The sequence below is a fragment of the Oryctolagus cuniculus genome, chromosome 8 (genome assembly GCF_964237555.1).
Source record: "Oryctolagus cuniculus chromosome 8, mOryCun1.1, whole genome shotgun sequence".
Taxonomy (NCBI): Eukaryota; Metazoa; Chordata; class Mammalia; order Lagomorpha; family Leporidae; genus Oryctolagus; species Oryctolagus cuniculus.
In genome coordinates, this window is record NC_091439.1 from 118,589,282 (window position 1) to 118,616,228 (window position 26,947).

Genomic DNA, 26,947 nt, shown 5'->3' on the forward strand with positions numbered 1-26,947 from the left:
CCGACACAGAGAGGACGTGGGACGTCCCAGGTCCTCTGAGTCACTTCCCATCTGCAAAATGGGCATGGCACTTCCTGCCCCACAGGGAAGTGGCCCTGGCCTGCAGAGGGAAAGCAGCGCAGACACTTGGCATCACACTCAGGCCAGAACCAAAGGTGGCACAGGGGACGGCGCCACAGCCCCCGCAGGTGTGAGTCGGGTGTGGGATGAGTGAAGCGCACTCTGGCTGTGTCACACGTCCACAGCGCCAATTCTCAGCACCTGCCTTAGAGACGGGCCTGCAGAAAGCACAGCGCCTCTTCACGGTTCTCCTGGTCTGTGCATCTGTCTGTCGCTGAGGCCAAAGCTCTTCACCACCTGTGGCTCACAGGAAACCTGGACGCCAGCACTTCAGCCGCCATGGCCTGGCTGGCTGGGGCAGCTGCTCATCCCTCAGCAGCCCTACTGCCCCTGAAGAGCTGAACAGCGGCTCGCTGTGCCTCTTCCCTGCAGGCAACACCCAAACAAGCAGCAAAATGCTCTGCCCACCCTCTGCAACTTTTTTTTTAATTTTTTGACAGGCAGAGTGGACAGTGAGAGAGAGAGAGAGAGAGAGAGAGAGAGAGAGAGAGAAAGGTCTTCCTTTGCTGTTGGTTCACCCTCCAATGGCCGCCGCAGCTGGCACGCTGCAGCCAGCACACCACGCTATCTGATGGCAGGAGTCAGGTGCTTCTCCTGGTCTCCCATGGGGTGCAGGGCCCAAGCACTTGGGCCATCCTCCACTGCACTCCCTGGCCACAGCAGAGAGCTGGCCTGGAAGAGGGGCAACCGGGACAGAATCTGGCACCCCGACCAGGACTAGAACCTGGTGTGCCAGCGCCGGCCCTCTGCAGACTTTTTAAAATGGAAACTTGCGGGCCCAGTGTTCTTGCGAGAGAGTTGCTATGGAGGAGAGGAAACTCTCCTGCAAACAGAAGCGAGAGCAGTCTGCATGCTCACCCTCTGGCGAGATGATCAGATGCTGGCTGGAATCGAACTCGAGTGGGATCTGGGTCGTGGCACCAAAATGTAATGGGTAAAATGGAAGCAGAGAAAAGATTATCTCAGTTCTTTGTCTCACATGGAAGAATTTCCCAGTGGACAGGCAGAGAGAAAAGCAAGATTTATTTAAGTCAGAGACATCCTGGCAGAGTGGCCTGAAGGTGGGTTCCAAGAGAGGGAAAATGCTGTATGTTCCTTTTTAACCAGAAACTCTGCAGGTGTTATAGAAAAGAAAAAGTACACATGACAACTCTCACTCCTTTACTTTAGCATTTTAATCTCCCTGGGATCATCCTCCACTGTTGTTTTTCATTTCATATTGATCAAAATAATTCAGAAGATCATCAAATCTTCTCCAATTCCACAATCCTAACTTCATGTGCTTCCCAGTATATGACCTGAAGTCCCTGCTGTGGACCCCCTGGCTTCATTCCAGCAGTCTTAAAGCCAAACCCCAAACTGAGTGAGGTTTCTGAGTGATGCTGCAGAATCAACTTTTTTATACCTCTTCACTCTTCTATGTTATGAATAATTATCCTTTGGAATGGTGATGGGATATAAATTAAAAAATAAAAAAATTAAAAAATAAAATTAAATGGAAACTTGCCACAAAGGTTAGATTTCACTCCAAGGCTTCATTTGGCCAATACACGACTGAAGGTTCTGCCATTGTGCAGGGCAGGCTCTGATCACAGCCACCAGTAGGGCGTCAGGACGGGTTCTGGACACCAAAGGAGCCGAGGGAACTCCAGTCTGCATCTGCGAACTTCAGGGTAGCCCTACCAATGACCATGGTGGCAGAATCCACACCACAGACCTCAACAGTGCCACAGACCAGTCACTCAGTGTTCAACAGTGACCGGCAGCTCGCCAGCGCCACCCGACCCCAGAGGCGGCAAGGCCTGTGTCTTTTGGAAGCATTCCATTACCTACCTGCCAATAAACAGCAGCCAGCCCCCTAGAACAAGGAGAACATGTAAACTCTCCCCGCCAACACCTGCACACAAACCGCTTCACCCATTCATGCCCACTGGAGGCGCAGCACTGTCACTCCTCTGTAGCTGTCGGAGTTTGCACGGGTGAGTGCCACCGATGTGCTGCAAAGCCGGCTCACTCTGGAAGCAGGCGACACTCTTGGCAGAAGAAGGGCCATCTTCTGAGACAGACAGGTGCCATGAGCAGTGCCCAGCCAGCGAACAGCCGAAAAAGTAGAATGTACTCTGCTCACTCCTGCCTCGGCACCAGTCCCCAGGTGGTGTGAACCTTCTAAGCCAGCCCCGCTGATCACCAAGACAAGAACTGGGCAGCTGCTTACCCTTCTTTGTCTACACCTCTTCCCAGCTCTCTGGGTGCAGCACACACAGATATTACTGCAGTCCACCAAGTTGCCTTCAGTATCCACACCCAGTGACTGCAGCCCAGCCCCAACCAGCCCAGGGACACAGGGTGTAACAGCCTTGACAGCTCTCTGCTGTGCCGAGGAGATGCTTAAAGACCAGTCCAGTCCAGAACTGGCCACCACAGGCAAATGCTGTTTATGAAAAGTCACTGCTCAAAAAGTCCCTAAGTCCAGGTGCACACGGGCTGGTGTTCTGCATTCTTAACTGTGCCTAGTCCTTGGATCCCACCCAAGACCTGGCAGCCTAAATCCAGATGCAAAGGAGCCGGCCCTGAATTGAAACAAGGTCAACTCCAGGACCCTGGGCCTCAGTGACCACTGCACTGGGTGATTCCCTCACAGGCACCCTGACAAGGGGAGGGAGGCCAGAGGCAGGGACCAACATGGCGCGCATTCCTGCAAGCCGCCCACGCACCCAGTGTCCGCAGTCTGATCTCTGCATCCTGTTCTTTCCTGCCAGTGGCCCAGAAGACCGGGTGCAAACCCAGGGCACACCCAGGGCCGGACAGTCGGGAGTCAGGGAGATGGGAACTGGGCAGACCGGTCAGGGTCAGGCTGATGCAAATGCGTCACGGAAGCAGCGTCTGCACCAGCTTCATGCTCTCACGAAAGCACGGTGCCTTTGCCAGGTCTGCCCTCAGCATGGAGAAGCAAGGAAACTCCATGGTTTCTCATTGCCGACCAGCTGGGCCACAGCAGTGACAACGGCAAGAGAACTTGGTGACCGGTGATGCTCTTGTCTTCCAAACAGCCGTGTTCAACCCAGAAGCACTTCACTGACCAAGTTATGGTGATTCTACAGGAAGTGAAACTCCAACAAGGAAACAGGGGTGGGATGGGTGACTCAGCTCAGCAAGACGCTCGCTGTAAAGCCACACAACTCAGGATTCACGATCATCGCCCTGTGGAGGAGCTCTGCTCGGAGTCACGAGGGGGGTTCAAGACACCACCATCCAGCTTCTAAATCAGGAACTCTGCCCCCTCCCAAAGCCAGTCTCCTTAATCAGGAATTATGGGAATTGTCCCACACAACCAGCAGGCAGACAGAAACCAGAGCCGCTCCAGGACCCCTGTGCGCCATGGGAATGAAGTCTGCGTACCTCTCCAGATGCAACCCCTCAATAACTCAGCAGCTTTGGGCAAAGCAGACCAAATCACCCAGCAAAAGCTAACGTTCTCAACATCTTTAATTCCAAACAAATGTACACTTTTGGGAGTTACAGTTCCAACCACCTCCCTCCCTTCCCACACCCAGTGCTGCAGCTGCAAGTCTGCTCGGACTTCAGAGAGAAGAGCGTGTGAGGTAAAAATGTTTTCAAGGAAACTGCCGAGCAAATGCGCTCAACATCCGGTCTCGAATGAAGGCAGCTTCTCAGTCCTAGAGCAGGACCCCAGGATTTCTACAAAGAGCCACGTTCCCACTGAGCACGAAGCATCTTATAGAACTGTCTAAGAGCACAGAAACTCACTTCAATATTTAAAGCCCACTTAGATTCCCACAGAACAGTACTTTATCCAATGGCTATGTTTTCACCCTCTCAGCATCACAGCAGTGATCCAGCTGGGAAATGTGGCCCAATCCAGATGTGAGCCCCTCTCAGGTGCCCCACACGCCCTGTGGAGCACGGACAGTACAGTATGCAGAAGTCTCTGCTTCCTCCCTCCCACCTGACCGTTCACCTTTCCATCAGAGCCCAAGACTTTCAGAAAATAAACAGAGGCTCAAAAACTACCCAACCACATTCCAAACCCACTGCTCCACAGGCAGCCAATGCACTGGACTCCCACTGAACTGTAATAAAATCAACAGCAAGAGATTAAATTCTGCAGGCCATCACAAAGTGTCCATTCTGACTCATTTTGTTACAGGTAGAAAGCAATCAAGGAAATATCAGCAACTCTGTTTCACACCCAGCAAAACTCCTCTGCACGTGAACACTCGTGACCAGCGTGGCTGTTCCAGGGATGAATAAACCCCTCTAGAGTTTAGTGGAATCAGAGGCGGCGTTCTCTCTCCCTCAGGACTCAGGATGCCTGTGACAGAATCAATCGGAAGCCCCCACAGCAGAAGGAAACACAGGTCCCCAGGGTAATAGCTCCTGGCGGTTGCACTTTCATTCTTAGCTTGAAAGCAACAAAGTTCCAAAGGTTCCTGTTAGATCTTAGTTTTCTGCATTGTGTCTCCTTGAAAGCAGCACCACACGCCCACAGGTGCCCACAGGCCCTTGGCCACAGCGGCACCACTTCCCAGGCTGGACCCCCGCACTCGTCTCCCTCACTGAGACCCCCTGGTCTCAAGGGTGGAACACACTGCAGCCCCTCCCCTGACGAGGAGCAAGGCCTCCACTGCAGCCAGCGGTGGTGCTTCCTTGTGAGCAGCTTTGAAAGACGTCTACTCAACGTCGTAAGACAACCAGTTTCTCTTAAAAATCCAAGACAACAATCATCTGAAACTTTATCAAATAAAATCAGATCTGTATGTGCAGCTCACAGCTCATCATACAGCAGGAAGGTTTTTTTTTTTTTTTTTTTTAGGAATTTTTGCTTCTTTCAGTTACCATTAATCTTTCACCAAAAACAACAAAGAACAAGCACAAAAACCCACCAAATGCGAACTGCTAAGTCGAGCGCTCACAGACTCCGGCCAGACGAAGAGACGGTGCTTACCTGTGTTCCTGTCTGGGAGGATACAGCAGTGCTTCTGCAGGATGCCGGGCAGCACCTGTTCCAAAACACACAGGTAGAGAAAGCTCTCATTAGCCTCGGCAGGGCTTCCCTAAGGAGGGCGTTCAGTGCCAGGCGGTCACGGGGCCCAGAGCAGCCTGACCATCGTCCGACATTGCCGACACTTCAAGAGGGTGATCTGGACAGGGCTCAGGTTAGTGCAGGGCCCGGGACAGCCGAGCAGCTCGTGGGCCCTGCACTCAGATAAACGGCCCCGTCCACATTCCCACAGCCTCTGACATATCAGCCCACTGGCAAGAGAGAGCTGCTGGGGCCTGACCCTTCTGTGGGCTCTAAAGGGAGACACGGCCACAGAGGGTGAGTCACCAAGGAGAACAGGGAAGACAGGGACGTGTTTAGTTCCCAGGGCCTCATCAGATGAATGAAGAAAAGCTGAAACTAACAGAAAAAGGCTTTCCCAGGGAAACTCAGCAACACAAAGCAACTGCAAAGCACAGAGGGAAAGGATGTGCAGCGGAGCAGCGCTCTGCAGGAGACTGACCACAGCAGAAGCTGCGGCACTCCGGAACACTGCGATCACAGGATGCCCCTGCCGCTCATTCCAGAACAATCTGCACCACGGAGCGCGAGGGCAGAGGTTCGGAGTGCAAGCACAGCAGGCACGGGGCCTGCCGCACTGCCCAGCAGGCACCGGTGTGATGGATGAAGACACGAGATCTCCCTTCTCTGCCACCCTCCAGCCACACTTCTGCCCTAAGAAAAGAACAATTCTCTCCCAAACGTAACCAGTCACCAACAAGACTGAGCCGCCAACTTCAGACTGGGCAAGTCTGACAGACAGAAGATGAAACAGAGCAGAGCTGTCATCCACTGAGCACCCAGCTAATGCCGTACACGTGTGGGACGGCAGGCTCAGAGCCTTGGCTGTTGGGCAGAAAAGACTGCGTACCATGGAAGAACCACACATGGATTTAAACAAAACGTTTGTGGGGCTGGTGCTGTGGCACATGGGTTAAGCTGCTGCCTGTGAGGCCAGCATCCCACATGAGTGCCACTGAACTCCGCCCCACCTCCAATCCAGCTTCCTGCCAGTGGCCTGGAAAGCAGCAGAAGACGGCCGGAGTGCTTGGGCCCTGCACCCATGTGAGAGACCCTGATGGAGTTCCAGGCTCCTGGCTTCAGCCTGGCCCAGCTGCAGCCATTGCAGCCATTTAGGGAGTGAACCAGCAGATGGAAAACCTCTCTCTCTCTCTCTCTCTCTCTCTCTCTGTGTGTGTGTGTGTGTGTATGTGCCTCTTCCTCTCTCTGTAACGCTTTCAAATAAATACATGGATATTTCAAAGTAGGTAAATAAGTAAATGTACCAAAGCAAACTTATCTTCAGTTCCATTCTCCGTGACTTTCTGAGGCAGTCCCACATAATTCTGATTGAAAACGCCCATCTTTCCATTTTCACACACAGTCTCCATTCTCTTTTCCAGGAGTGTCTGTTACTCAGCGCTGGACATTTGGACCTGGCGTTTATTTAAATCCTCACTTCTGTCTGCCCTTCCCCTCCTGTTCCATTCCTGGGAGCTTCTCTCAGGCCGATGCTCCAGCCCGCAACGGCTTAACTCCTGCCTGCCTCCTGTGGGCACTGCGAGCCTCCCTCCCCTGGTGGCCTGGTCTCTCGGAGGCCGGCGTAGCTCAGGTCCTCTCCTGTGCTTGCTCTGTCAGCCAGACTTTCATCACCAGAACAAAATCCCGGAGAGGCTATGCATGAAGGAAGGCAGATTCACGGCCAAGTCGGCCTCCACTGCTCCCTCTGCTGAGGCTGGAGGATGTGATGGGGGAGAGTGGAGAGGGAGCATAGGCCCCAGGGGGCTGCCCCCCTGGTGTGAGGACAGCCCCAGGCAGCGTCCTGACCACCACAGTGCACGTGCATTTCCACCCTCTCAGAGAGCTGACCACACAGACTGGGCCGTTTGCCCATCTGAGTGGGTTTAGGAGCCAAACCCCACCTAAGACAGAGCACCCGGTTGTCTTCACTCCCTTAGTCCTCATGGAGGTCGCTGTCTGTGAAAACGAGATTCCCCAGCTGCCTGCCCACATTCAGCACCACCCTACCCCCAGCACCACAGCACGAGGGCCTAGAAAGGCAGCAGCACCCACAGGAGCTGCCCGGTGCAGGGGAGGGTCTGGGAGAAGAGCCACACCCTCGGGGGATGACCCTGACTCTCCCTCTCACCCTTGATGTCTGGGATGAGTACTTCCTGTAGCTCTCCCCTCCTCACCTCTGTCTGGGACAAGGACTTCCTGTAGCTCTGTCTCCCTCACCTCTGTCTGGGACGAGGACTTCCTGTAGCTCTGTCTCCCTCACCTCTGTCTGGGACGAGGACTTCCTGTAGCTCTGTCCCCCTCACCTCTGTCTGGAATAAGGACATCCTGCAGCTCTCCCCCGCCCTCACCTCTGTCTGGAATGAGGATGTCCTACAGCTCTCCCCCCTCATCTCTGTCTGGAGCTCTCTGGAGCTCTCTCCTCCTCATCTCTGCCTGTCTAGGACAAGTATTTCCTGTAGCTTTCTCCCCATCACCTCTGCCTGTCTGGGACAAGGACTTCCTGCACTGTCTCCTCCTCACCTCTGCCTGGGATGAGGATTTCTTGTAGCTCTATCCTCCTCACCTCTGCCTGTCTGGGATAAGGACTTCCAGCAGCTCTCTACCCCCTCACCTCTGTCTCAGATGAAGACTTCCTGCAGCCCTCTCCCCCTCACCCCTGCCATCTGGAATGAGGACTTCCTGTAGTTCTCTGCCCCTCACCTCTGTCTGGGATGAAGACTTCCTGTAGCTTTCTAGCCCTCACCCCTGCCTATCTGGAATGAGGACCTCCTGCAGCCCTCTCCCCCTCACCTCTGCCTGTCTGGGACAAGGACTTCCTGTAGCTCTCTCCCTGTACCTGCTCTGTGATGGACCCTTTCTCACTGGACTGAATTCTGTGTAATCTCAATCAAAATTCCTAACGGTTTTTTCCCCAGAAATCTTCTATTTAAGGTATACAAACTTCATGCATTTCATAAATACAACTTTAGGAGCACAATGATCCTCTGCACAGTACCTGCACTCCCACCTTTCTTCCTCTTCCCTCTCTTAATTCCACTCCCACCTTTTACCAAGATCCATTTCAATCAACTTTATACAGAAGATCAACTCTATACTAAGCTTTCAACGGTGAGGGGTGCTGTTGGCAGAGGAAAGCACAAGGATGAGTGGAAACCCGGGTCTGACCCTGTGTCCACCTCAGTCCTGTTCACCAAGGGGGATGACAGACACATCAGTGCATTAGCCTGGGAGAGGGACAACCGGGCAGATGTCCACAGACAAGCATGTGGGCCCTGGATGCGGCTGTGACTTGGGGAGGCTCAGAGGCCTGTGTCAGTGGCCTGACTTGTATGCCTGGGAATCACGGCACAGAGGCCCAACAGGGCTTCTATCACCTCGGCAGTCTCACCACCCTGCGCCGGGGATGGCGAGGCTTCGGCAGACCAAGCATTCGCTGCCAGAGAGAGAACGTGGTAGGAAACAGTGATGGGACCAGTGGTCACCGGCACTCATTCTGAAGAACCGGCTTGGCTGCCCTCCAGGTCCACAGCACACACACTCAGAACCAGGAAATCACTGCCGGGCACACCGAGAGCTGGCTCCTGGATTCCTCAGAGCTCAGCTCAGCTCGGCTGTGTGGGCAGAGAGCTCCCAGCCCCAGGTCTGCCTCACAGCCCGACTTCCCTCACCACCCGGCTCCCCACTAACACCTGATGGTGCCAGGGCCAGGACAGAGGGGGGACCTGCGTCACAGGCTAGGGGCTCAGGAAGGCGAGGATGCGGCAGATGTTTCTGGAAGCCTTTCTCCAAGAAGCAGGAGATGAGAGAGTCAGGTAAAGGCCTGGTGAGGACAGCACAGGGAGCAGAAGGCAAAGGAGGGGTGCCTGGCGTGGTGGGCAGGCAGAGCTCAGGGGAAGGAAGCTGAGGACACCAACAGCCCCATGTGTAAGCACTGGTGTGAATGGGGCCCACCAACTCCGACAGGCCCATGTGAGAGGAGCTTTGTTTTATTTTAATATTTATTTTATTTATCTGAAAGACAAAGAGGGAGAGACAGAGATTCCATCTGCTGGTACATTCCCCAAATGGCCACAACAGCCAGGGCTGGGCCAGGCGAAAGCCAGGAGCCAAGAGCTTCATCCATGCCTCTCACATGGGTGCAGGGGCCCAAACACTTGAGCCACCTTCTGCTGCTTTCCCAGGTGTGTTAGTAGGGAGCTGGCTCGGAAGTGGAGAAGCTGGGACTTGAACCAGTGCCCATGTGGAATGCTGGCATTGCAGGTGGCAGCTTTACCCACTATGCTGAACACCAGCTCCTGAGGAGCTCTGCTTTTAAGGCACGTGGAATCCGGGGCGCAGCCCTGGGAGAGAGGCCACAGCTGAGCACACAAGTTCACCAGCATCACCATAGAGACCTAATCACTGACTGGGAGACCATGGCTCAGGGAGAGATGCAGACCACTGACTGCAGACACCCACACTGTGCAGAAAGAGACCAAGACACAGCCACAGAGAAGGAAGAGCAGGCAGTGTGGCATTGCAGAGGAAGAGGGGAGGTAAGGGCGAGGGCCCTGCAGGTACCACGTGGTCAGAGAACATGCCCGAGAAGCACCTGGAAGTGGACTCTGAGCCCACAGTCGTCTGTGGCTGCCCTGATGTCTCTCTGCTGCTGACCATATTCACTCTTTCTGAGGAACCCCCAGCTGGCTCTGCAGGAGCACCCGGCTGCTCAGACCAGCCCAGCCCAGCCGCTGGACCCCCTGAGGCCAGTCCCACCAACGGCAGCTGCAGGCCAGGCCCTCACCCACAGCCCAGACGGCCTCACCTCACCACAGGTCCCCTGACCAGTCCCTGGTCCCCATTGCCCCCCACAGCACCAGCCCGCCACACGCACTCCCTCGAGGACGGGGCATCTCACTGCTCTCTTTCTGCCCACTGAGCTCAGCTCTGAGCAGAGGTCGGGGATCCAGACGCCTGCTCCTGAGGTGCCTTTTCTTTGTGATTCGCCTCCTCTGAGAACATTAGGAAACATCTGAGTTGCACAATTCTCTCAGCCACAGAGAAATCTGGGGGACAGAGGCCCCAGGTGGGACTCGGCTCCCTCCAGGGGAAGGCATTGGATCCGTGGGTGGAGCAACTGCCTAGGGCCAGTGAGTAACAAGTGACACCAGAGGACGTGGCGGCTGAGGACATCAAAATGCACCCTGGGCAGCTCCAAGCGGCACCGAGTGTTCACTCCAACTCACCACCGCCGGCCTGTGAACTGGTTGGTTATAAGACGTGTGTCTGAGCCCCCTCCACAGGGAAGAACAGGAGAAATCCAGGCCCACACACCTCCCAGCTGCACCTGCAGATGCAGATGCACACAAACATCGCCCAAGCAGCAAAGGCAGCAGGATCTGAGCCCCTGCAGTCAGCGGCCACATCCACGGCCCTGGAGGGACTCACTTGCTGCCTCCTGTGTGCACAGAACCCAAGCTCACGTGGCCATGGGAAGCCCCTTGGCTAATTCTCTGATTCTATGGATCCACTATGCACACTAGTAAGTCAAACAAAACACAGCGGCAACGGTGGAGTCTAGGGAAGTCGAGAAGTCAGCATTTCAAAAGCGAGGCTTCAAATTAAATCACTTCTGTATTTGACTGGAGAGACATGGAATCCCAAGCCACCTGTGATGTGGTCATTCCACAACAGAAACCGAGGCCCAGGCAGAGTCCACTGGATTCCACAGAACCACCGGTTCTTTCCAGGAATAAAACCAGAGTCCTTAGTTGACCACCACCCTCTCCCAGATGCCCGGATGGTGGTGACTCAGCCTTCAGCACCATCCTCTTCCCAGGAGCCTGGGGCTCTCCCACATGGGCTGTGGTGGAGCAGCAGGCTGATTTCCGAGCAGCACCCACATTCAGTGTATTGCAACAGCCTGTGCACTACCCAAAAGCCAGGTTTAAATTATTTCAAATTCAATTACTTTGGATCAACCAAAAGACCCACACTCATGTACATTAGTGAAACTGAAATGATCGTTCATACGTAAATTTCAGAGGAATCATAGAAAACTATGTCCAAATATCCATGCAGGAGGTGGGGATTTGTTTCCAAAGAAGGTAAGGGAAGGAGTTGGGGTGTGAGGATTCGATGTGTCCGCCTCTGCCATGGGTTCCTAACAGCCACACAGAGGAGGGCATTTATCCACGTGGAGCTGCCAAGCACCATCTGTAGAGTAGCGCACGGTGAGTCCTCGGCAGCAATGGACTCTCGGCCAGGTGAGCAGGAACCTGCCAGCACACGCGTCCCCACCTGGACGCAGGCAGGTGCCACCCACGAGTAGGTTACAGCTGCTGCTCTTACCTGTGCAGTCAGTGTGAAAAGGCTTCCGAGCAGGCCCCCTGCTTCGATAAACAGGCTCCATAGCCAAAGCTGCCAAACGCAGTTCTGGCAGTTTCCTGAATGCGTCCCCAGCAGGTTTGGAATTCCCTATTTGATTTCATACTAAAAGGCACCAAGCTTGCAAAAACACTACTTAAAGTAAAAGATATCTCTGAATGCATTTAACTGACTATTGTGTATCTTGACTTTTATCTCTATATTTTATTTACCTTGAATGCTTCCCTCCTGTTGAGTTGGTTAATTTATCCTTCCATTCAACAGCACTTACAGCAGCACTGACAATGCCAACGGCAAGAGCCATGCTAAGAAGTATGAATCCAAGAAACACACATCCTTGTCATTAAAGCACAGCCACAGCGGAATCACTGTTAGGAGCTGAGAAACCCCAGCACACGTGCGAGAGCGGACTATGCACAAGGAAAGCAGTGGGAACGTGACGCAGAGAGGTGAATTCAATACCTGCGCTCACTCTTGTTCGATCCTTTCAGTTCCCTTGGTAATTCACTTGGAGACTAAAGCCGACTTAGCTGTGAATGCCACCTCCACGGGGTGAGTCAGCACCACAGGAACCCTGCTTTGTGGTCCCAGTGGGGTTCAACGCTCACAAAGGACAGCCAGGCCAGTTCCACTGGCATAGTAAGAATGAGACAGAAAACCTACAGGGAGCAAAAGTTCAACAACAGGCTGTAAAGTTCACAGACCAAAGGACCACAGACAGAGAGCCCCCGGGGCTGCTGCCTCCAGCTGTGAGGCCCAGCCCTGAGGCACCCTGGCCACACAGGACAGCAGGAGACTTAAAGTCCCATTCACAACTGGAACTAAAACTGCAAGACGTTTTCCAAGTTTAAATTTAACAAAACCTAAGTAGAACTTCAGTAAAACCCCAGTGGAGACAATGAACACCAGGACTCAGGGCTTAAGGGAAACCCTGACATGCGGACACACACAGCTGGCTCACGTCACAGATGAGTAAGCCCTATGACGCCATCACTCTCCACTGCCAATGCAGAAACCCACACGGACCAACAGCGCTCTGGGACCCTGGGCCAGAACACCAGGTGCAGTGAAATCAGATTTCTGGGTCTCAATGCCAATATGTGTCCCCCTGCAGGTTGGGCAGAGCCCAAGAACGTGTTTCTCACAAGCTCCCAGGTGAGAGCACAGCTGTTGGGCCCGAGATACTGATCCCTGACCCAGATGCAGGAGTCGTCACTGGCTCCCTGCTGCACAGCTGGCCACAGACAGCCTCTGCAAACAGCACCCCCCAACTGCTGCCCAAGAAAGTCACCCCAAGCAGCTTCCCACAGGGCAATGCCATATAGCCGTCAACCACGAGCAGGCAATGTGCCACTCAGAGAAACTCCCAACCACAGCCCCACAGCGGCACACACTTGTGGCCACGCAAGTCAGAACTGTGCACAGAAACTGGCGTGAGGCCAGCAGAGCCAGCACAGGCTAGAGGTGACCTCCGGCGTGAGAGCAGGGGAGAGGACATTCAGTCGCATTCTCCATGCTCTGTGTCTTGGAAGGAGCAGAGCACGAAGCAGTGACGGCTTGAGACTGAGGTTTAGGGAGATGAGGCATGGGTCCAGGGGTGTCATGTTTTCTGTTCTCAGTGAGTGCCTGGAACGGTTTGCAGTAGCAAAACCCTACAAGAATGAACCACACACAAGCAGACCGGGGCTATGTCACATCACTCCATTCATATAAAACTCCTCGCAAACTAACACCTCTCTGGGCAGGTGACAAAACCTCCTCAACTCTCAGTTTCTGATTCAGTCAAGTTGTTATAGGCTAGGTCAAACCAAAATTGATTTCCAGACTCTTGTCTTTTAGTTAGAGAAGAATTCTAAGTACAGACCCAAACACAGCATGCAGTGTGATCAACTTTACGTATAAAGTGAGAAAACTACACAGGCTCATTAGGGCTGAATCAAGGCAGAGCGAGGGAATTATAATTTACTGCTCCGCTCGTCCTGAGTCCACGAGGAGAGAGAGCTTCGTTCTACCTGGTTTTTTTATGAGCTTAGAAAAATGGAAGTATTTGCATGGCACCACCTCCATGTCCCGGGTAAGAATAGGTACTCCCTGGGGAGGGGTCCCTGATTGACAGGTAGGTGAACATGGCAACACAGAGCAAAGGAGGTGCGGCTTCCAGCTCATGAACTTAAAATCATCTAAGCTTCCCGCATCGAAGTCAGGTCCCTGTTGTCCTGGCAGGGTCCAGCAGGCCAGCCTCAAGGAACCTGGATGTATGGAGCGGGAGGGACTTGAGGAAGAGCACCTGTCCAGAAGATCCGTCAGGGAGCACACAGGTGAGAACCAGGGCCCATCACAGAGATGGTGTCACAGACAGGTCTTTCAACAAGCAGATTCACTGGGTAGGGGTGGGACCCGGCCACTGATGGCAGGAGAGGCCACTGCAGAGTGTGGTGTGCGCCTGCATGAGAGTCTGCTCTGCTGTGGCACCAGAGAGGAAGAGGAGGTGGCACACAGAAATTGTGTTTATGTTACATCACTGACAAAATGCTCAGGCCCAGACCAAACTCAGGCCTGATCACGAATTCTCTCATGTCCACATCCAACAGCTACCACCACTGATACAGGCAGGCAGACGGGATTAAATCGATCAGATTTGTGCGCTAGAAGACCACGCCCCCCGTCTGATCTCAACTGTACGCCCACCTGCCAATCAGACTATGTAACCACTCACTTTGGAAGTGAATAAAGGCCTGGAGCATGGTGGGCCCTCCCTTGCTGTCCAGCTCTCAGCCTCTGCTGTCCTGCCTGCATGCTTGCTCCACACGCCTCCATGCCTGCTCTCTGCCTGGTACACACCCGGCTTAGCTTCTAGACTTCTTTCTCCCCTAAATAAAGCCCTCACTCTCCTGTGCTGTGGGGAGCAAACCGGACTAGACTGTTACTGGAATTAAGACTTATTCTATGCATCTGCTCTCCCACAATATGGCGCTGGGAGAGAAGTAAACAGCTTCCGCACAGCTGCCTCCAGTTCAACCAATTAACTGTAGGACTTGCTCCTGATTGGAGAGCAGCGTACTCAGCCGAGTTGGGATTGGCGGAGGAGGACTATAAAGGAGGAGAGAGACGGCATGCACCAGGAACATCTATGGGGAACATCTAGCTGAAGGAACACCTGTGCAGCCCCCCAGAGAACCGGCCGGCGGTGTGCCGCTCCCCTGCGGAAGTGGGGAATGTGGCCAGGGGGAACTGCCCTTCCACGGAGGTGGAAGGGATAGTAGCCAACCCGGGAGGAACCAGCAGCAAACCCGGGGAGGGCCGAGCAGATGAAAGAACAGCGCAGGGTCCTGTGTCGTTCCTCCACGAAGAGGGGGAGCGACATAATGGTGCCGTGACTCGGATATGAAGCCTAGGCAGCGTTTAGTGTCGTTCCTCCACGAAGAGGGGGAGCGACATAATGGTGCCGTGACTCGGATAGGAAACCTAGGACGGATAGGAAACTTAGGAGGGAAGAAACGGGAAGAAGCAGGAAAATACCGGAGAGAGAGACTAGCGAAGAGCCTAGGGGAAAGCCGGACGAGAAAGGTGCCGGAAGAAGCTATTGAAAGCCTAGGCATAGACTTGGATATGGACTGTGGGAAAGAAGTTAGGATTGAAAGCGAAAGTGAAAGCTTTCATAGACTCGGATGCGGACTATGGCGGGGAAGCTAGGAGATTGAAAGCGAAAGTGAAACCTGGAGGAGGCTTGGACTCGGATACGGACTGTGGGAAAGAAGTTAGGATTTAAAGTGAAAGCAAGAAGAAACTTAGACTCAGATACGGACTGCAGGTTGAAAGTGAAAGTGAAACCTATAAGAAACTTAGACTTGGATACGGACTGTGGGGAGAGGCCAGGAGAAATGAGGGAGGAATATTGTTGGAAGAAAACTTAGGGAAACACACCGGGTAGAGAAAAATGTTAGGGAGGATGAAGCCGCGAGTGCAGGCCAAGCCATCTTGGAATTCTTCAAGTCACCCTGGGGAGCAAGAGGCGAAGATCTGGAACCAGAGGCAGAGACGTGGGCCGCCAGGATTCGCCAGGTTAGTCCGGGGAACTTGGACTGAATGCCGGTGGTGGCGGAAACATTCGCGGAAGCCGCCGCGTGCAGAGAGAGCACGGGGCGTGAATAGATAGGGAACGCTGGCGTAGGCCGTGGTTCAGACGCGAAAGGGTTAAGCGTGGAGACCGCGGAGCGCGCAAAGCCGAGCCGCGCAAAGCCGGGAAGCTGCGCAGATGAGAGAGGCGCGCGGGCTGAAGCGGTGCAGAGCCGGGAACCCGCCGGCGGGGCGAGGTGCCGGAAAGCTGCGGGGATAAGAGAAACAGAAGTTTAGAAGTAAAAGAGAAATAGGAATGTTGGCAGACAGAAGTAAAATAGGAGAAATAGAAATGCCCGGAGATAGAGAAATAGAGAAAAATAAGGCCTCCCCTCAACATGCCAATTAGAAGGCTTGGATTCGGTCTGCCTGATTTAAGGCGGTAAGCGCCAGCAAAGCTCGACCAGAGTATGAGCTGCAGGTCACCGAAGATAGGCACGAACCAACACTAATAAGTCTCCCCCACAATAAGGCAATGAGAAGGCTTGGATTCGGTTTGCCTGATAGGTTTTGTAAGCCCCTGCGGGCAGAGCAGAGCATGCGCTGCAGGGCACCGAACACAGGCACGCATCAGCGCCTAAAAACCTCCTCACAATGGCGAAGAGAGGACCCGGATTCGGTTTTCCTGATTGATAGGACTTGTAAGAGCCTGTGGCAGCTCTAGCAAGTAGAGCAGAGTGTGTGCCGCGGGACACCGAAGACAGGCGCGTATCAACGCCAAAAATAAAAAGAAAGGGGGATCTGTGGGGAGCAAACCGGACTAGACTGTTACTGGAATTAAGACTTATTCTATGCATCTGCTCTCCCACAATATGGCGCTGGGAGAGAAGTAAACAGCTTCCGCACAGCTGCCTCCAGTTCAACCAATTAACTGTAGGACTTGCTCCTGATTGGAGAGCAGCGTACTCAGCCGAGTTGGGATTGGCGGAGGAGGACTATAAAGGAGGAGAGAGACGGCATGCACCAGGAACATCTATGGGGAACATCTAGCTGAAGGAACACCTGTGCAGCCCCCCAGAGAACCGGCCGGCGGTGTGCCGCTCCCCTGCGGAAGTGGGGAATGTGGCCAGGGGGAACTGCCCTTCCACGGAGGTGGAAGGGATAGTAGCCAACCCGGGAGGAACCAGCAGCAAACCCGGGGAGGGCCGAGCAGATGAAAGAACAGCGCAGGGTCCTGTGTCGTTCCTCCACGAAGAGGGGGAGCGACATAATGGTGCCGTGACTCGGATATGAAGCCTAGGCAGCGTTTAGTGTCGTTCCTCCACGAAGAGGGGGAGCGACACTGTGCATTTCTCTCACTGAATAAATGTTACAACTTACCACATCGCCTGGTTTATCTTGAGCCAATATTCAGAATTCTTGTCTGAACAGATGGCAAGAACCCATAGAATTATGAATATTAAAATTATTAATAAGTCTGGCCAATATCACCATTACACCCTTACCCATCAGCCACCACCCTCACACCTACATCCAATCAATAAGCCACCTCTGAATCCCCTTGCTGCACCCTTCAGCTGCATCAGAATCCAGGAGCCCCACCTCCTCGGCCAAGGATGAGTCCAGGATTCCGCCTGGGCCCTCTGGGCCCTCTGCTGTGGTCACTGCATCCATGGCTCTGAAGGGATGCACCCCCACTCAGTGCCATCTCAGGAGAGCAAAGTCTCCCTGCGGTGTGGACAGCGCTGAGCTGCCTGCCCCAGACATCCACCACCTCCTCAGCCAAGGATGAGTCCAGGATTCCGCCTGGGCCCTCTGGGCCCTTTGCTGTGGTCACTGTGTCCATGAAGGGATGCACCCCCGCTCAGTGCCACCTCAGGAGAGCAAAGTCTCCCCGCGGTGTGGACAGCGCTGAGCTGCCTGCCCCAGGCGTCCACCACCTCCTCGGCCAAGGATGAGTCCAGGATTCCGCCTGGGCCCTCTGGGCCCTCTGCTGTGGTCACTGTGTTCATGAAGGGATGCACCCCCACTCAGTGCCATCTCAGGAGAGCAAAGTCTCCCCGCAGTGTGGACAGTGCTGAGCTGCCTGCCCCAGACGTCCACCACCTCCTCGGCCAAGGATGAGTCCAGGATTCCGCCTGGGCCCTCTGGGCCCTCTGCTGAGGTCACTGTGTCCATGAAGGGATGCACCCCGCTCAGTGCCATCTCAGGAGAGCAGTCTCCCCGCGGTGTGGACAGTGCTGAGCTACCTGCCCCAGATGTCCCCCACCTCCCTTCTGCACATTCCCTCCTATTTTTAAGGTTTTTTTTTTTTATTTGAAAGTGGGGGAGGGGAAGAGATCAATCTTCCATTTACTGGTTCACTCTCCAAAGGGCCACAAAGGCTGACACTGGGCTATGCCCAAGCCCAGAGTCCAAACCCAAGACATTGTGTGACAGATGGGCTAACAGGCAGCTAGGTCAGGTCCCTGTTGGATGAGAGAAGGGGGAGTCCCTTAACAATCAGGGGAGACGCTGGCTTCTCCCCAAAAGCTGTTGATCCCTCCCTTCTGAGTTTCTACTTTATTGTGAGAATAGAAAGATTACCCCCCATTTCTGGTGGCCTTTTGTTTTATCCTGAGCAGGCCAGACAGGAAGACAATGGGCTGATTGCTCCATGAATTGTGCTTTAAAGATTCCACTCTGATCAGTTTCTACGGAGGTTCTGACTTAAACTAAGCTTGCTTTGCTCACTGCCTTGTCTGCGTGGAGACAAGAACAGAAGCCTTCCTCATTGCCACTTTTCCCTGTAACACTTCGGGCCATCTTCCACTGCTTTCCCAGGCCCGTCAGCACAGAGCTGGGTTGAAAGTGGGGTAGCTGGGACTCTGTATGGGGGTGGGGGGCGCCTGCACTGCAGGGAGCAGTTGGCCTCCTCACATACAACTGACCTCAGGCCTTCTGCACATGGTGTTCCTGTTAGGTAGGAAGTTAGCAATCAGCCTGCGTGTGAGCAGGGCCTGAGACATGCAAAGCACCTGCAGAGGCTCACCTGGGAAGCAGCCATGGATTTTATACTTCCTAGGTCTGCCCAGACCCTGATAACTTTTCCTGTGGTCCCAGCCCTCCCCCCAAGGAGAGCTCCCCAGGAGAATCCTCTCTGCTCAGCACCACCCGGGTTACCTGGAGCAATAAATCCTTCACAGCCTTCCTCCAAGGCAGGCGCCCAGGGGAGGCTCCTCTGCCCTGCGCCAGGTGGGCTCCCCAGTCTGACAGCACTGAGCGGTGAAGCCTTGGGAGGAATTCCACCTAACTCACACTCAGCAAGCCCTTCGTCCTGGGGCGGGGGGAGGAGGAGAAGGAGGAGGAGGAGAAAGACTGAGAGAACCGGACCTTAGAAGCCCCAGTCTAAATACGGACTGCACACTCAGCACTGAGCTCTCTGCTGAGCCGCCCGCCTGGCCTGCATGGTGCACGCTCTCCATTTAACCATGCGCCCTTGCTCTCCCCAGTCTGAGTGACCAGGCACACTCCTGGATTCTGTCCCATCTGTTCTGATGGACGCCCTACCTCAATAAACCCTGCTGCCTTGCTTCCCACTGCTCTCTGTCTCAAGTCTGAACTCTTTGTTGCACGAGGACAAGAAGCCACTGCACCCACCTCTGCTGACATTCATGCTAGGTGGAGAGAGTCACCGAATTCTGTCCTCAGGCCATTCAGGTCTCTGCTCAAATGCCACCTTCCTAAGAACCCCCCCCCCTTTCCCTCACCTCGTCCCACTCGTGTGATCCAGACACTCGCTGCGGCCTAAAACATCACCACTGGCCTGCTGACTCATGGTCTGTCTCACCACTCAGACTGCACAGGGTGCCCGGGCCACTGCGTCTCCACCTCCAGCAAGCCTGCCTGGCACACACATGCACCAAGGAAATGCATGTGCAACACACAGATGAAGGTGTGAATCAAAGACGTTCATCATCTATGTGTTCTTGCGAAGAAACAGAAGGAAACGGGCAGATGCATGGTGAGGGGTTCAGGACGGAAAAGCAAGAAGGAATGTGACGGTCTCCGCAGTGAATCACCCGGTCACCCTGCGGGGAGTGGCTGAGGGCACCAGTCCCAGCCGGTCCACCACAGCCTCGGGCGCATCCAGTCCGCCACAGAGTGCAGAGCAGGGTGATGAATGAAAAGCGAGTCCTGGGAAGATGTCTGAAGTGGGGGCGGGCTTTATTTTCAGCCACCCAGTGGCATCAGTGGAGTTGGCAGCAGTCAGCCACTGGTAATTAAAGTGATTTTTCTGCAAAAACCTGGGAAGCCTTCCAGCTTCCAGCTTCTGACCAGTGATGTGAAAATTTCCCTCACAAAGGCCCTGAGAGTGCAGCTAGTGCCACCACAAGGGACGCCAGCTTCCCAGAGGCCACTGGACGGCCACAGCAGTAGGTCAAGGCGACCACAGACCCAGGGGTCACACGCCAGGAGAACACACGGACCCAGGGTCAGAGGTCAGACACCAGGTGAACACACAGAGATCCAGGGTCAGAGGCCACACATCAGGGAGAACACACAGATCCTGGGTCAGAAGTCACATACCAGGGAGAACACACAGAGATCCAGGGTCAGAAGTCACATACCAGGGAGAATACAAAAAGATCCAGGGTCAGAGGCCACACATCTGAACACACAGAGATCCAGGGTCAGAGGCCACACATCAGGTAGAAAACACACAGATCTGGGGTCAGAGGTCACACACCAAGGAGAACACAGATATCCAGGGTCAGAGGTCACACATCAGGGAGAACACACAGAGATCCAGGGTCAGAGGCCACACATCAGGTAGAAAACACACAGATCTGGGGTCAGAGGTCACACACCAAGGAGAACACAGATATCCAGGGTCAGAGGTCACACATCAGGGAGAACACACAGAGATCCAGGGTCAGAGGCATATGCCAGGGCGAACACACAGAGATCCAGGGTCAGAAGTCACACATCTGAACACACAGAGATCCTGGGTCAGAGGTCACACACCAGGGAGAACACACAGATCCTGGGTCAGAGGTCACTTGCCAAGGTGAACACACAAAGACCCAGGGTCAGAGGTCACACATCTGAACACACAGAGATCCAGGGTCAGAGGTCACATGCAAGGGTGAACACACAGAGATCCAGGGTCAGAGGCCACACATCAGGGAGAACACACACAGTTCTGGGGTCAGAGGTCACACACCAAGGAGAACACAGATATCCAGAGTCAGAAGTCACACATCAGGGAGAACACACGGATCCAGGGTCAGAGGTCACACACCAGGTGAACACACAGAGATCCAGGGTCAGAGGTCACACGCCAGGGAGAACACACAGATCCTGGGTCAGGGAGACCACATCAGGGAGAACACACAGAGATCCTGGAATCCTGAGGCCACTTCCTCTGTCGGTGGACTCAGCTCTTCACAAAGGCAGCCAGTGTTCTCATGTCCAGCCATGGGCAGCATCCCGAGGCTCACACATCCAAGGAACAGCAGCACATGGACACTGGGCAGAGGAGGTAGATGCCTCCTATGAACTAAGACTGAGTTGGAGAAACTGAGTTCAAATCCAGGTGTGACATTAGCTACCTCTCGAGGCAAGAGTATAAGTAAGAGTAACTGGTCTTTTTCACCTCTCAGTTTTTTGGTGACAACAGAATAAGTATATTAACTACATTTTTAAATTAGTAAGTTTCATTAGTTTATGGACGTACAGAACACCTGATCAGAAAGCACAGATGTCCAACTGTCTCAGCACCTTTGATGAACAGACTGCCTTTTCTCCTTCACACTGGTTATGCTCTGGGCCCCTCGCTGTAACTGATTTTAGCCATGGGCACACTTCCACCAAGTCCTGGAGTCCTCCAGGATATCCCCTGTGCAGGGTGGTCCTGGGAGCCCGGCGCAGAGCTGAGGCGCTGCACTAAAACTGCAGCAGTAACTACCCCTTTGTAATAGTCACAGCACCTGCAAATACTCAAGTGAGGACTGAAGAATTTCCCCAAAGATTGTGAGGTACTAGGTCTGATCTCACTGTGAAGATTCAGTGTCCAGCACAAGCAACAAGTTTACAAAAAACAGTTGCGGATGTAAGCAAATCACTCCGCAGTTCCATCAACAAATGCGGCCTGAAGTTGAATGCAATCTTGTTGAAAAGCCACAGAAGTTGCACCACTCAGAAAAGATAGTGGCATCTGACTTCCCGGAGTGGACAGAAGTCCATGTTGCTTTCTGGTGGGTATTTTACCCTTCGCAAAGATGTGGGTGCTGTCAAGACATTGGCAGGGCGCGGGGTAGAACCAGTATAAACTGTGTTTCAGAGGATACGGCACTCTGTCTGCAACGTGTATGAAAGCCAGAGATGCTGATCTGCTTACTCACGCAATCAGGCGATCGACGAAGCTGACAGGAGAAAAGCAGAGATGACCACCAACTGCCAAGCAGAATCACGTCGGTAATTCACTAGAATTTACAGCTGATAACAGATGACAGGATCAGGCTGCCTGACTGGATTTTTCATCCATTCTTCCTTCCAAAGAGAAGGCCAAGGAACATATGTGAGGAGTGAACCTCAGACTCCTGGGAGGAGCTAGCGAGGCAGGACAAGGGAGGCCCAGGGCCTGGCAACCGGTCCTTCTGCAGAAACCATGACCCAGGGGAGGACGAGCTGAGATCCATCCCATGGGACAGAGTAAGGGGGAGCAAAAGGCGAAACTGTCATCCCACTAGGTGGAATGCTTCCACTGTTATGTGCCTGTTCTAGCTTCAAATGTGCAGATTCTCGTCACGGAAGCACACACAGGGGAGGGGCATATGTCCTCAACTCCAAAGCAAACCTCTGAGCAGTCACAGGGCCAGCTGGAGCACAGCTCCTCTCTCCTGTCTGGGCCACTGTGACAGAGACTGGACCCTGCTGCTTGGCCCCTCGGGTGAGGTCGTGGACGCCTCTGAGCTCTGTTTCTGAGCACAGGACACAACACAGAGGCAGAGCGTACAGCGGTCTCCATGGCAGCAGCCAGCGCTGACGCTGACACCTCACAGCTCAGACAACTGGGCTGTTCTGGAAGTCCCTGCGCTTCTGAGGCGTGGGGTCTGCTGCCTGACCTGAGAACAAAGACCCTGGCTTCCCACCGAGTTCCTGAAAACGTGGCAACTGCCACCTGTTGACCTTTGAGGAAAAGCTTCCCTGCTCTAATAACACATGATGCCTCCACGTCCTGGGAACTATGTAGGGTGTCCACACTCGGGATCATGATGTCAGCTTCCGCCTGTCAGGGCCCAGCCACAGCTGCCTGCAGACACGGCCAAGCCACCCGAGTCCAGCCTGAGGATCTGCCAGGGGGTCTCCACAGTGACAAAAACCCACGGCGTGCAGCACTGAGGGCTGGGCCACCACTTAGGACGCCTGCGTCCTATACCAGGCCACGCCGCTTCTGATCCAGCTTCTGGCAAATGTGCCCTGGGAGGCTGGCAGCAGAGATGACCCAAGTACCTGTCCCCGTCATTCCTCGTGGGCACCCAGATGAAGCTCCTGGCTTCAGCCTGACCGGGCCATGGCTGTTGTAAGCATTTGGGAGCAAATCAGCAGGTGGAAGGTCTCCCTTCGTCCCTTCCTCATTCCTCCCTCTCCCTCCCCTGAGGCTGGTCTCACTTTGCCTTTCATACAGATAAAAATAAATAAACAAGTAAACATTTTTTCAAACCTACAGCTGTGGTGTGGTGCTGGGCCGGCTGCTGGGGCACAGAGCTGAGGGAGAGCAGTGCTGAACCAGAGCCAGAGGCAGCCTGAGGAGCTGCCTCCACCAGGCAGGCGGGGGCAGAGCCAGGAAGGTCTGAGAGCATCCTACAACTCCACACCGGCTGATATGAAAGCCATAAGCACAGGGGCCCTGAGCTGAGCCTGGGAGAGCAGGAGAGACTGACAGAGAGGGGACAGAGGGCACAGGGACATCTGGCCGACCTGCCATCCTTGTGCACACACTAGAAAGCAAATGCAGCACCACTGCCAGTAAAGCAGCCCAGGCCCCTGCTCAGGGTCGGGGTCTGACGTGGGATCCACAGGGTCATCTGTTTACCTGAGGAGAAGGGATGACGCGAGGAGACAGACACACTGAGTGCCACTGCAATGAGGCCACAGCTGTGCAGTGAGCGCCTGCAGCCCAGGGGCACTGGGGCTCTGGGGTCAGCACTGCTGCACTCCATGTCTGAAAACTGAGCTCAGTAAGTGCACTGGGCGCGGGGTGAGGCCCCTGTCGCACAGCTCCACTTGTGTCTGCCACCAGGGAGAGAGAAGGCAATGAGTTCCGATTGCTGGAAGGGTTTCCTACATCAAAGCTAACAGAAATCGCCTTCGCCAGGCTCACAAAACAAACGGCTCTCACTCAGTGAAATGGCATCCCATAAAATCCATCAGCGTGAATGCCCGGGACGTAAGACAGGCACCAGGTGGCCACAGCTCCTTTGAAACACATTCCCCATCTTGCCAATGTCTTGGCATCGTTCACTGATGGACCACATTCAGCAAATCAGCTGTCGCCTGAATGTCACAGGAGACAAAACAGCACAGTGATCAGTGTGCTAGAATCAAATCCCCACTACCCATGTGGCAAAGAATTTTTCAAGCTGTTTCAGATTTGTTCATGGATCTGATAAAATAAACCCAGACCCACGTGGGAGACCTGGAGGAGGCTCCGGCAGCTGCCTTTGGATCAGCCCAGCTCCAGATGTTGCTGCCATTTGGGGAGTGAACCAGCACATGGAGGGCCTTGCTCTCTATCTCTCCCACTCTCTGTGGCTCTGCTTTACAAATAAATAAATATTTAAGAAACAAGCAATGTTATAAAGAATAAATAAATAAACACAGATCAGGTAGGTCACTGTCTGCAGACTGATGGTTCGCACCACAGCAGGGCTGCTGATCCAGCTCCTGTGAGCAGTGAGGATTCTCTGCACAGTGAAGTCCCACAGTGCCGCCAATACATCCTAAAGTGAGTCAGGGCAACTGGTCACTTTCAGGAGAGGGGAAGGGGCCACTGCCAGGCTGTCACAGACTGGCTTCCCAGCTTTGAAACTAATGCCTTGCTTGGTCGCCAGCGCGTTCAGTGTGCTGGTGTTGCGTATTTTCTTGATCCAGGTCAAAAGATCAGGATTGGTGAAAAACAGCAAGCCAGGTTCTGACAGCCTCAAAGCACTGGGGAGAGAGGGGCAAGGGCGGCTGGGCTGAACTCGGACGGGGGCCTCCACTGGGCCTGCCTGCCGGACAAAGGCCTCCACCGGGCCTGCCTGCCGGACAAAGGGGCGTCGGCCGACGCTGCTCTGAGAGGAGCCTCCTGGGGGTCTGCCCCACCTGCTACTTAACACGGCACAGGGCAAGGCCTCGTCACTAAATGAGTGAAAAGCGAACCACGCGAGAGAAAAGCGTGACCGATTCCCTCAGCAGGCGTCCGGGCTCTCCGGGGTGGAAGGTCCCACGTTCGCGTGGCTGGGAACGCAGCGCCCGCCACAGCACCGTGCCCCCGGTTCTGAGGAGCAGCACAAGCTCAAAGCAGAACTCCGGCTCCTGGGCACTACGGCTTCCACGCGCGCAAAGCGGCCCTTGCCGGCAGTTCCCTCTACTCCCAGCAAGAGGCGTCCGTGTGGGGCCCACTGCCCGCCGCCTCTGCCCCGACACCCCTCTCCACACACGGCCATGGCTTCATGCAGGGTCCTCAAGTGATCCACGGCAGTCGCTCCAGAAGACACCGCCACGGCCGCGCGCCTAGCCCTAGCCTCACACTCCAGCTAAATGGAGCCTCAGGCCTCAGCTCCGCCCCAGCGTCCAGGCCACGCCCCTCCTCAGCGTCCAGAGCACGCCCCTCCTCAGAGTCCAGACCACGCCCCTCCTCAGCGTCCAGAGCACGCCTCTCCTCAAGGCTCAGACCACGCCTCTCCTCAGCATCCAGACCACCCCCTCCTCACAGTCCAGACCACCCCCTCCTCAGAGTCCAGACCACGCCTCTCCTCAGCATCCAGACCACGCCTCTCCTCAAGGCTCAGACCACGCCTCTCCTCAGCGTCCAGACCACGCCTCTCCTCAGAGTCCAGACCACGCCCCTCCTCAGAGTCCAGACCACCCCCTCCTCAGAGTCCAGACCACGCCTCTCCTCAGCGTCCAGACCACGCCCCTCCTCAGAGTCCAGACCACCCCCTCCTCAGCGTCCAGACCACGCCTCTCCTCAGCGTCCAGACCACGCCTCTCCTCAGAGTCCAGACCACCCCCTCCTCAGCGTCCAGACCACGTCTCTCCTCAAGGCTCAGACCACGACTCTCCTCAGCGTCCAGACCACCCCCTCCTCAGCGTCCAGACCACGTCTCTCCTCAAGGCTCAGGCCACGCCTCTCCTCAAGGCTAAGACCACGCCTCTCCTCAGCATCCAGGCTCCCTGCCAGCTCCTGAGTCCAGCCGCCCAGGTGAGGCAGCAGCACCCACAGGTCAGTGCCAGAGCTCCCTGCCCAGCTCCTGAGTTCAGCCGCCCAGGTGAGGCAGCAGCACCCACAGCTCAGCACCCAGCTCCCTGCCCAGCTCCTGAGTCCAGCCAACCAGGTGAGGCAGCAGCACCCACAGCTCAGCACCCAGCTCCTGAGTCCAGCCGCCCAGGTGAGGCAGCAGCACCCACAGCTCAGCACCCAGCTCCCTGCCCGGCTCCTGAGTCCAGCCGACCAGGTGAGGCAGCAGCACCCACAGCTCAGCACCCAGCTCCCTGCCAGCTCCTGAGTCCAGCCGCCCAGGTGAGGCAGCAGCACCCACAGCTCAGCACCCAGCTCCCTGCCCAGCTCCTGAGTCCAGCCAACCAGGTGAGGCAGCAGCACCCACAGGTCAGTGCCAGAGCTCCCTGCCAGCTCCCGAGTGACAGTCCTGCTAATGCAGACCCTGGGAGGTGACGAAGCTGTGGCTGAGTCCCTGCTTCTACCCTCAGTGGCCAGACCAGCAGTGCCCAGGCGACTCCCCCTGTACACACATCACCACCACCCTCCCAGACTCCTAAAGACCCCGAGATCTCTCCATGGGTGCACACCTGTTCTCTGGCAGCTCTTTCGCCCTCCCTTCCCCTGCGAGGTCAGAGATATTAGCCCCAAACCTGACCACGCTAGGGAACCAGTGACACTGCAGACATGAGCAGCCTTCACTCCCATGGCACTGACTCTTGCCAGGTTACACACAGGCCCCAGGTGGTGTGAGGAAACTTAGATGGATAATTCCAAGTTCATGAGCAGAAAGCAGCACCTCCTTTGCTCTGTGTTACCATGTCCAGCTGCCTGTCAATCAGGTGACACTTCCC

The 26,947-nt window shown here is 54.8% G+C and overlaps 1 protein-coding gene across 3 annotated transcripts in view; it reads right to left on the minus strand.

Moving 5' to 3' along the window:
• The window catches only part of DLGAP2 (DLG associated protein 2), a 583,372-nt gene that overhangs the window by 434,738 nt on the left and 121,687 nt on the right, over positions 1 to 26,947 (minus strand). For all 3 annotated transcript variants that reach the window (XM_070047249.1, XM_070047250.1, XM_070047251.1), the window contains one exon: positions 5,087 to 5,141. In XM_070047249.1, coding sequence (XP_069903350.1) covers positions 5,087 to 5,141 — 55 coding nt within the window. The remainder of the gene's footprint in view (positions 1 to 5,086; positions 5,142 to 26,947) is intronic.